The sequence below is a fragment of the Salvelinus sp. IW2-2015 genome, linkage group LG4q.1:29 (assembly GCF_002910315.2).
Source record: "Salvelinus sp. IW2-2015 linkage group LG4q.1:29, ASM291031v2, whole genome shotgun sequence".
NCBI lineage: Eukaryota > Metazoa > Chordata > Actinopteri > Salmoniformes > Salmonidae > Salvelinus > Salvelinus sp. IW2-2015.
The window spans coordinates 3,911,066-3,922,533 of record NC_036842.1 but is presented as its reverse complement, the minus strand read 5'-3'; the positions used below and the strand labels follow the sequence as shown (position 1 = coordinate 3,922,533).

Sequence of the window (11,468 nt, the reverse complement as noted above, 5' to 3'; positions counted from 1 at the left end):
GCTTTAGGGAGATTTGTTTAAGAAAAGACTCCTTGGCTAATGAATCTCTCCTGTGTCTCTTCTCTTTGTGTGCCGTTCTCTCTCCCTCTGATAGGTTGTTTTATTCCCATGTATTCAAAGACAAGATTAGCACGCTGATTACACTACACACACACACACACACACACACACACACGTAGTAGTAGTAGTAGTAGTAGTAGTAGTAGTAGTAGTAGTAGTAGTAGTAGTAGTAGAGGTGACCTCGGCGATAAAGCAGAGAGAATCTCTCAACCCTTCATGTCCTTTCCTGTGAGGTCTCTGCAGTGCAGGGCTATCAAAAGCTCCCGGAATTTAGGATGCTGTCATGACTCCAGATCCGTTGCCATGGCGAGGCGTCCTCTGTGATGTCACTCAGTTCCCCAGGGGACAAAGCCCCACCTCTCCACTGCTCAAGACGACGTGACGACTCAGATTGGTGTGCATGTGCCAGTGTGTATGTGTTATTGAGTGTGATGTGTGTGTGTGTGTAGTGTTTTGTTTTCGCACACACGCTAAATATATATATATTTTTTTTTACAACACCCTGCCTTTCTCGGATTCTCAAAAACAGAACATGAATTATGTCCTCAGACACATTCTATACTTAGGACACCAACCCTTTCACAACACACAAGCAGAAGAACACACACCCGCAAACACTTACCCGTAGACAGAAAATATTGCTCCGATGTTCCATACCGAACAAACAAGTTAAGATGGTACTGGGTGTGTAAGGGAAAGAGTCTGAATGTGTGTGTGTGTGTGTGTGTGTGTATTCAAATGTGTGTGAATGCATTCTTTGCCCCCTCTTGCCACCCTGCAATTCCTTTCAACTAGGAATAAAGGACAGATTCCTTTGAGAAGGTGCTGAAACTAAAGAGGCATACCTCTCTCTCTACCCCACCTCTCTCTCATTCTCTCTCTTTCTCTCTACCCCACCTCTCTCTCATTCTCTCTCTTTCTCTCTACCCCACCTCTCTCTCATTCTCTCTCTTTCTCTCTACCCCACCTCTCTCTCTACCCCACCTCTCTCTCTTTCTCTCTACCACCACCTCTCTCTCAATTCCTCAGTCGCTTTCTCTGTACCCCACCTCTCTCTATTCTCTCGCTTCTCTCTCTCTACGTCACCCACCTTCTCTCATTCTCTCTCTTCTCTTTCCTCTCTACCACCTCTCTCTCCATCTCTCCTCTCTTTCTCTCTAGCCCCTCCCCTCCTCTCATTCTCCTTCTCTTCCCACCATCTCCTCTCTCCTCCCTCTCTTCTACCCCCTCTCGTCTCTCTTTCTCTCTAACCCTCTCTCTCATTCTCTCGCTTTCTCCTTCTCTCCCATCTCTCTCTTCTCTCTGTGTCCTCTCTCCTTCTCCCCCCTCTCTCTCTTTTGCTCCTTACATCTCTCGCCCTTCTCACTCTCCACCCTCGCTTACTCCCCTTCCCGGCCGGCTCCCTCCTATCCCCCTCTCATCTTTCAACTCTCTTCTCCCTCCCTCTCTCCCCGGTCTCCCTCTCCTCATTCTCCCTCTTCCTCTTCTCCTCTCTCGCTCTCTCTCTCTCTCTCTCTCTCGCTCTCTCTCTCTCTCTCTCTCTCTCTGTATTGTCTCTCTGTGGTCGTGAAGGAGGGGGTGGGTGGGGTCTGCCTTGCCAGCAATTCGACAGCACTCCGCCAGTGCCTGCTAGCATCTCTCCCTCCTCCTCCCTATCCCTCCCTCCTTTCCACCCTCCCCCACCCACTCCTTTCATCAGAAAGGGATGAGGTAATCCCTGCGAGGGCTCGTGAAGCACAGCCAGAGTGTGAGCGAGAGAGAGAAGCAGTACGAGAAAGAGCCTGTGCGTAGCTGAGAGAGAGAGAGAGAGAGAGAGATGTCAGTAGCAGCAGAGTGCGAGGAGCTGGAGTCCTGACCAGCAGTACCAGCAGCAGTAGCAACTGTAGTGTTAGCTAGCGTTAGTAGCGTAGCAGCCACACGGTTTTGAGTGAGATGAGCCGCTGCTGGGGCCGGGGCTGCTAGCGAGGAGAGGAGCGCTGCCTGCCTGCTTTGGGACAGTGACAGAGGAGAGGAGAGCTGGTGCTGGGGTCCTCGGGGTGGGGTACAGCCGTGAGCTGAGCCGTGAGGAGAGGAATCATGACTGAACGCTGTAGCCTATGGAGTGCCCTGTCGGCAGCCGCCTGCTGTTTCTACAGAGGCTCCTTCATGCAGGTGCAGGTGAGGGTGTGTGTGTGTGTGTTTGTGTAGGGTTTTGTTTGATAAATGAAAGCGAGAGAGGTTGTGATTCAAAGAAAAAGTGTTTTTGTTGGAGAGTTTTGGGTTTGAACAGAATCTGTATATTGGCTCGTGAATTTTTGGACAATTTCTGTTAGCGGTTTTGTCTTTGCGCGTGAGAGTGCATGAGAGTGTGTAATGGTTGTGTTTGAGTGTGTTCATTCCTGTTTTGGCCAGCAGCTAACTGGTGATATCATAGATACGATACGGGCAGGAATATCTACTTGTGCTTGTCTAATTTAGARGCCGGAGAAACATGAGCATGGCTRATTCCTGACAGATGACCTAAGGGTGTGCTGTTGGCACGTTGTGGTCAGATCTTCTATTGTAACAGAGAGAGAATAGCAGGGAGGCGAATTACATTCGCTCACCACTGAAAGTCATGCCTTTTGGATCTGATWGTACGAAACCTCAATGTAGTGTATTGTTATTGAAAGCTTTAGTAGGTGATAGTATGAGACCTCACTGTAATATGTTGCTACTCACTGTTCTGTATTTTGTTTTTCATCTCTTATCAGTATACTCTCTCAACTGTTCCTTGTCTGTTGGAGAGTCTCTGTGGCAGTATTTAGAGTTTAGTAACAGGATTTAYAGCAGAGTGGTGGCTTTGAAATAAAACATGACCCTGACGTGTGTACGTGTGTGTTACTTTGGTGCAGAAAATGGGAGTATGTTCAGTGAAGGGGCTAATTTGAGTATTTGTAGTTAGGCCACCAGCCCCAGCCACTTGAGTCTGATAGATGGTCTGGTAACATCCTCCGTCTGTTGACCTGTGTGTCCTGTTTACATCACCTGATCTCAGACCAGCACCAGGACAGGAAGAAATGCTGAGACACTGTCTGTCAGTGACAGTTCGAGTTGAAAAGAGCCTCGACTCCAGGGCGATGCTGGAACATTTCAACCACTACATTCTCAAAAATAAAAATCTGATTGAGGTTCGTTTCAGTGCCCCGGGCCAGGGAACAAAATAGCAGGCTTCCAACACTTCAGTTCAACCATTAGCTTGTTTTCAATTTCCAGCTGATATCGTGCTTTAAACTCCCAGCAGAGAGATTACTACTGTTCGTATGGTCTATGGGAGTGCATGCTGGCAGTGCTACCATTGTGTCTGTAATTAAGACCACTGCTGTCCCAGTCGGTCTCTAACTGGGACATTGTGATGTTACAGCCCTGTTTGTTCGCAGATCAGCGCTTGAACCCCATCTGCCCCTCTCTCCCCTCTCCGTGCAGTTTGTTTTCTCTTGATTTTAATCCTCCCTTTCTGTGTCTGCCAGCCAGGCTAACTCCAACCATCCAGGCAGCGTAGCCACAGTTTATCTCCAGAGTGACCCAGCTGCGATACACTCTGTGGCTTTGCCAGCCTCTCTGTCAACCCCAGAGCCCATGGCCTGGCACCACGGCTCCCAACCAGTGGAGGCTGGTGTCACTTTAAATTGGAGGACCGGCTCAAAGGAATGAACGGTATCAAACATGTCCCCTGAATTCAAGTGACACTGTAGCCTCCGCTGCCTTCAATCGTGACGGGAGCTCTAGGGGCCACCACAGCCACCGATTATCCCAGGGCCCCGTACCACCAGTTACCTCGGGGGCTCTTTCAACCTCCGCGTAGTCGGTTAACCATGTTCAACCCCACCCGTCTGACACGCGTAGCAGAAGCCGTAGCTGGTACTGAAACGTTTTGCGTTAGCGACGTTAGGTAGCATCAGCCCCGCGCCGCCCGCAGCCGATTTGGCATGCCGGAGTATTGTAATATGCGACCCTCTGTGTAATCCCCCCCTGCTCCACTCTTCTCGTGTCTCGTCTCGGCGCTCCTCTCCTCCTCCGAATCCTTTTCACAGCAAATCCTCTTTGCAGCGCCCGCCTGGCCTCGCCTCGCCCGCCTGTCACTCCCCCCGGGACAGCGAGGGGCTAAGCGGCTGTTTAACTGCTAAAGTTCAAGAGAAAATCAGCCTGTTACCGAGAGAGGAAGCTAATTACACTGGGATGTTTTCGCTAGTAATGAGACACGCTTAGCTTGCTTTTTCTTTCTGTTGCTCGGAGTCCTAACCATGAGTGCCTTTTCCCCAAAACCCCTATGCCAGTGCATTGTAACCTGGGTGCCAGTCTGTATCTACTCTCTTGTCGTGAGAATTCCACAAAAGAGTGCATAAACAGACTGTTACCCAGGCTAACTGCTTGGAGTTGTAGCTGGATACAGCGAAGAGGGTAGACAGTGGAGCACAAGGGGTTACACATGACTAGAGACTGAGGAATGGTAGGGGTGCTGGGATCTGAAGAGTGAGCAGAGCAGAGACACTCCCACAGATCCATAGCCCCGGGTCAGGATTAGGGTCTGTAGCTGCTCCCACTCACTGGTTCTCACCTTTCTCCCAATTAGCCAATCTGTCCTTTGTCAGTTCAAAAACCTCCAGTTTCTTATAGTTGGCTCTTCTCAAGCTTTCGTGTCAGAACGTAGGATGCGGATTGCGTGTTTAAGTGCCATTCGATAGTACCTGAAATGTATCCCACGGGAACCTTCTGATCCAAAGATATAATGGACCGATCCATCTGTGAGTATTTAGTAGGGGTTTAGAGGAGCTGAGAAGGGTGTCACCCTGGACTGTACTACAACGAACCAGTGGGAGGGTGGTTGCAGATGGCATTTTGGAGGACATAGCGAACAGGAGAGCGCGTGTGCGTGTGTGCGTGCGTGTGCGTGTGTGCGGTATAAGAAGGGCTGAGGCACTGACTGGTGAACATTTTTAAATGAAAAAGGTGTGCTGGATACAGCTGGAACAGGGACATCTACCACTGTACCAGGTAGAGTTGTGGAGGTGTGAATGTGTTGACAGACGGACTCACCTCAGTCACACTACTGCTACCCACACTAACTGCTCCACTCCGAGAGACTGTGTGTGTGTGTGTGTGTGTGTGTGTGTGTGTGTGTGTGTGTGTGTGTGTGTGTGTGTGTGTGTGTGTGTGTGTGTGTGTGTGTGTGTGTGTGTGTGTGTGGTTGTGTGTGTGTGTGGTGTGTGTGTGTGTGTGTGTGTGTCTCAGATCCAGGTGCTACATAAAGGGATTGGAGGTTGTTGCATGCATCCGTGTATGTGTGTGCCATACAGAGAGATCTAAAGGACCCCTGATGGTGCCTGCATGGTTCCCCCTCAGAAGTCTTTGTGTGTGTGGCTCTTTTAGGGAGCAGAGCAGCACAGCACTGCTGAGATCACAGACTGGGTCTGGAACTTACTTCTACCCCCACCTGCTCTGTACACCCCCCAACCCCCGCTCTCCAACTCACTGCCTCACAAGCTATTCATCTACCAGTAGGTCTATATCTTGTTAAATTCCTAATTATTGAACATTGATAAACATCATTTCATTGTTGACGTGGTGGACCGTTTGCTGTTATGGATGACAGTGGACTTCTGATCCTGTGTGTTTCTGATGGGGTTAGAGAGGGAGGGAATCTGGAGTGAGGATTTAGGCAGGCGGGGTCAGCGGAGGGGTTTCTATTGTGTGTCCACTTGACCTTTGACCCCGGGGGTCAGAGGTTTCGGGGTCGCCAGCAGGAGGCCAGAGTTCAGCCTGGCCAGATATGACTGAACCACTCTTACTTGAGCCGCTCTGGTGAGAGCAGAGGCCTGAGGATAAGTGGGCCGAGGGTAGGGAAGGTTATGGTAACCTAGCGGTCACAGCTCTCGACGTGCTTCAGCCCTGTGCTTCTTAACCGTTTTTGTACCTCTTCGGAGTACCGTTTGCATTCAAACTAGCACTGTACGCGGCTTTAGCAGTAGAAGGTTTTGGCTGTAGCAGTACGTCAACTACAGATGTCGGGCCCATGCTGAGGTTTAAGGCACGAGTAATAATAAGATGGGTGTGAGGATTAGTGGGTCAGCCAGGGGAGGTTGTGGTAACATGGTCACAGTACTCCTCAGACTAGCATTGTTTATTTATGGCACGACGGGACTCCAGGTCTCCCTTGTGAAAGACGTCTTCTGACATCAGTGGGATAGGTAAAGGTTGAACAGAAGGCACGAGTAAACTAGGTCTCCCATTACGCTGTAGGTTCTCTGGAATCTATCTCCCTCACTGACATTTATACCAGAAATAAATCCTCTTCTAGCGATGGCCCCAAAAAGGTCTTTGTGAGTTACTGGGTACCAGAGTCCCGGTGGATTTCTTAATGTTTCAGTTTACTTTATGAAAGGACCCCAGGCAATTAAAGTGCAACTAGGTGATTTGCAGCCTAGGACAGAGAATAGCTCCACAGCAGCAGACAATATGTTTGATCATGGTGGAAGAGAAGACATAGGAGATGGAGAATTTATGTTTCTCACACACGGTTACTGATAACGTCGAAATAAAACTGGTAGAACCATTTTCAAAAATGAAGTCAGAAAACGTTTATACAACCGTTTCTGTGACGGATTCAATTTCATTTTTGAAAAAGACGAGACGAAAGATGAAAATGTTGATGATACCCAAACGATTAAAGTAATCGAATCTAACATAAAGATACGTTAGGGATTAATGAATAACATTTCGTTAGACATTCTCTAAAGATGAAACAATTCAATTGAAAAGCTTTGAATGTGTTTCAATTTAGATTAGACTAAGAATTAGACTATCCTTGATTAGATCGTGTTCAGAGGGAACACACACACGGAGAGAATTACCCTGATTAGATGCTTTTAGCGTTCAGAGAGGCAACAGTATGCTCTGCTGAAGTGTTGAGCTGACTCTGAACGTTTAGGACTAATTTAGTGTGACTGAACAGCAGACGCTGATGCTGCTGGTACACACACACACACAACCCCCCCCCCCCCCCATGCATCTTCATGAGCTGTGCCATAGGCAACACCATCGTGGGGGGGGGGGATATCCCCTCATGCTCCTGAAAAGATGAAGAGACGGCCACATAGCAGTCTCAACAGAGAGATAGAGAGATGGAGGGATGATTGTCCCTCTCTCTTTAGATACAGTGTGTATGCATCTCATCGGAGCTTAGACAACAGCAACTTGCAGAAAACTATGACATAGTTCCCTGGATGGAAAAATGGACAGAGGAAGGTGAGGAAGGGGGGTGAGAGAGGGAAGAATGAAGGCGGGTAAGGGTGACACCACAGCAGGGTATCACAGGCTAATTTCCCATGAGTGTCTCTCGGAATAACACGTCGATCGTGTGCAGGCAGGGCTAGTGTTTCCCCCCGGGAGTGTACACACACACACACATATTTTAGGCTGCTTTCGGTGTGCTATGAGAGTCCGGACATGCAAGGGCATTGCTGATCTTAAGGGATGTGTGTTGTGTTTTTGGAAGGCCCTCCCCTCCTCCCTCCTCTCCAACAGCGCGAGTTCAAGCCAGCAAGAAGGGCTCCATCTGAACATCACCATGGTGACAGCCTAGTACACATACACAAGGACAACACCCACCTCCCCTATCCCTCTATCCCTACCCCCATCAATGATTATACTGTCTGTGGGGAAGAAAGAGAGAGTGTGTGTGTGTGTGTGTGTGTTTAGTATTGGTACAGTACTGATGCTCCTATCTCAGTCTGTCAATTTAAATGGCCCTCTGTGTCTGAGGTAACTGAGGGGTTACTAGCTGTCCATCAAAGCTTTGCCCCGCCCTGCCCTCAGACACTGTGCAAGAGCTGTACCGTAATGTGTGTGTGTGAGTGAGTGTGTGCGCCCGTGTGTCTGTCTGTGTGTGTGTGTGAGATGTGTGGCAGCGGGCACACAGAGCTCTGCTCACTCTCTCTGCTCTGTATGAATGAAAGTGATACCTCAGCGCTCCCGTACTGTCTAGCCTTTCCTCCCTGCCAGCCAATAGCACTCAGCGCTACCTTGCCTCCTGGAAACAATGACATCATCTCTAGCCAATAGCATCGCAGCTCTGGGGCTTGCTGCTTGCTGCAGCTCCAACGATGATCAGTTGGGACAAGGGGAGAGGGAAGGACGGAGAGAAATTCGAGAATATTGTACTGACAGTGCAAACGGGAGATAGCAGGGCCCCGATTTCAAACAGGCTATAAGGCTCAGAGGTATTTCTGTGTGCACTCTTCAAAATAAAAGGTGCAAGTTGGAACCAAATAAGGTTTGTGAGAGCGATCCCATAGTGGAACCATTTTAGGGTCTCTGAAGCACCTTTAATGGGATAGTTCTTTGAAGAACCATCCAAAAATGCAAAACCAGACAAGTTTCGGCCCTCCAGGACCAGAATTCGATATCCCTGCTGTAGAGTTTCAAGCCTTATTTGCATATTCATATTGCATATCCTTGGTGACTTTCAAGTGAATTTGAAAGTTACTAGTACCCTCCGTGACTGTGTTTGCTAGTGACACAGACATGGTTCTTGCATTCATTCATTTTCAGTCCTGTGGCCTTCACCAAGTGAGATCTTAAGTGAATATGTTGTCATTTAAATGTAATTATTTGAGACAACACAATACATATTTCATAAGGCCTCCTTTTGAAGGCGTAGTTTTACCATAATACAGTGGCCTGAAACTCTTGGTTTACAGGCCACATCAGGCCTGCAAGCCACATTATGCTGGCTAGCAAAGTGATGTGTAATTCCTATTGGAATCCAGCCAGAGTGGGGATATCCAATGTTTGGAATTTTGGGAAGACTAAGATATGAGACTACCTTAAATATCTAAACTGGAACAACCATTTCAGTAACTGGTGCAATAAGTCCAAGTAACAGATTGGATTGGTTTAGGAAAAAGTATGTCATTTATATTTGAGTAGTATACATGCAGAAACAGAGATATTGAAACAAAACAATTCTTAAAATCAACTTGCAATAGAGCATGCTGGGAATTATGATAATGATGGGCGTTATTAATGCCAACACGGGTTCTTTTACACCACTGTGTTAATTTAACTCTCGAATCAACGCTAGAAATGGTACACTGAAAAATCAACACTAGTTAACATAGTGAAAGGGACACATCTGCAGGCTCCCATACATTTCAAGAACCTTTTAGAATTCTGAAGAACAGTAGATGGCAAGAACCCCCACACTCGATGTTCTTTATCGGGCAAGACATGGTTCTATCACGGCCAGACAGGGCTGTGCGTGTACTCGGCCCATCAGAGGGCCTGGCTAATTCACACCCCTGATTTATATGCATCACCAGTCCACCTATCAGATCAAACGCTGCCTCATTACCATATCATTATCAGCAGAGGAGTAGTGGACATGGGGAGGAGAGGCCGTGTGTACGTGAGGACTTGGCTTCTGCATGGACTCCCCTTTCTCTAATCTGTTTATTTTATATGTATCATATAGGGATGACATCTTTTATATATTTTTGTATTATTTATTTAACTAGGCAAGTCAGTTAAGAACAAATTCTTATTTACAATGATGGCCTACCGGGGAACAGTGTTTTAACTGCCTTGTTCAGGGGCAGAAAGACAGATTTTTACCTTGTCAGCTCGGGGATTCGATACAGCAACCTTTCGGTTACTGGCCCAACGCTCTAACCACTAGGCTACCTGCCGACGTCTCTCGCTCTCTCTCCTCACCCGACTTTCCTCCCTCTCTGCCCCCCCCACCCCACCCCGTTCTCTCTCTCCCTCTCCTCCCCGTCTCTCCTATGACCCTGGTCTGTGTGTTTGTGTGCAGAGCGTCAAGCCCGTCAATAGGTCACCCTGTGTTTGTGTACTGACAGACCGAGGACTGTATAGCGTTGGGTGTCAGTGTCTGACTGTCGACTCCGGGCAGACCGCGGCCAGTCAGCGGCATTGATGCTTTTCCTCTTTTCGCCCTCACAAAGCAAAACGTCCCACCGCAGGGTGTGTCCAGGTATCGATTCGACTGGCGTGTGTGTCTGTGTGTTGTGTTGTGCATGTGCTTGCCTGTCTCTTCCTGTGTGCTCATCAGCATGTATACACACACACACAGGAGATCTTTTCCAACGTTTGCCTTTTATATGCACTGGAGGGCGGTTACACCGTCGACCCACAAAGGCCCTTGGCCACACCAAAAGCATAAAAGCACAACTGAAAATAAAAGCAGAAAGGGTGTGACGATCAGCTATTAAAACTATAGCAAATAGCAACACTTACAGCCAAAGCTACAAATAATAAGGCTGTCAGGGGCTCCCTATATTAAGTCATATTGCTTTGTATCTGCTATTGTCTTTGTTGTGGTACATCGAGACTAATGTACGAGCAACAATAGACGTGCTGCTGTTCTCCGTTGTTGTGGTTTGATGTGATGGATGATGATTGATGTAAGAGCCCGTCCCTCCGTTCTCGCTTCCTTTCCCTCCTCTCCCTCTTTTCCCTCCTCTCCTTCCTCCTCTCTCTTGTCCATCCTTTCCCTCAGGCCTGAAGCCAGTGGCTGGGATAGGGATTGGGAGTGGTCAGTCATTTAGAGGGATGAGATGCTGTTACGATGCTCTCATCAATTTCCTCTGAATGATGGGATGGGGATGGGGGCAGGATATATTACTGACCATCAGAGTAAAGCCATTCATTCGGTGTCTGAATCAGAAACAATCCTTCAATCTGTGTTTCGCAATCTATTTATCCTTAATTTCACCAGGGAGTCTCTAGAGATAAAAAAAAAAAAAAAATGTCTCCCTGAATTGAATGATACAGCAAGTTAGACCAGGGTTTCTTAAACTATGGGTCGGGACCCAATGTTGGCCCTGGGCATGTGAGAGATGGGTTGCGAGTTATGAGAATACATCTATAATACACACTATTTCAACTTAATTTGAGTCATTAAAGGATGATTTGGGTCACAGGAGGATGGTCAATTTCTCATTTGGGTTTCAAGCTGAAAAAGTGTACGAACCCATGATGGACTGATAGTGTGGTAGGCAGATTTGTCTCTAGCCAGCCCCTTTGCTTCGCCATGAAACGGTTCAGTTTGGATTCCAGGCTAGCCAACTCCTTTGTCGTGGTCATAAACGCTATGGAAGGCGGTGACAAAGGGGTTGAGTTTAAAACGGAAAGCGATCTGGTGTCTGCCTGGCTGTAGCATCAAAGGGAGTCAGTTCAGTCAATGTCTGGTCTCATCTGCTCGGCCTCTGTCTGTCAGATCCCTCGTGTGTTCCTGACTCCTCATCAGGGACATAAGTCTCTGTTTTTGGGGGGAGATGAAATCTCTTTTATTGGCTTTCTACGTCTTCATAATTCCAGCCCGCTGTGTCTTTTAGGCAGCAACAATTAATTCAGGCCTGGCGTTTATTGAT

The 11,468-nt window shown here is 47.9% G+C and overlaps 1 protein-coding gene across 1 annotated transcript in view; it reads left to right on the top strand.

Annotated features, from left to right (window-relative positions):
- LOC139025179 (uncharacterized) overlaps positions 1 to 5,856 on the top strand; it is a 64,041-nt gene extending 58,185 nt beyond the window's left edge. The window contains exons 5-6 of the mRNA XM_070440254.1: positions 5,449 to 5,576; positions 5,802 to 5,856. Of these exons, the coding sequence (XP_070296355.1) occupies positions 5,449 to 5,576; positions 5,802 to 5,856 (183 nt within the window). The remainder of the gene's footprint in view (positions 1 to 5,448; positions 5,577 to 5,801) is intronic.
- The last annotated feature ends 5,612 nt before the right edge of the window (positions 5,857 to 11,468 follow it).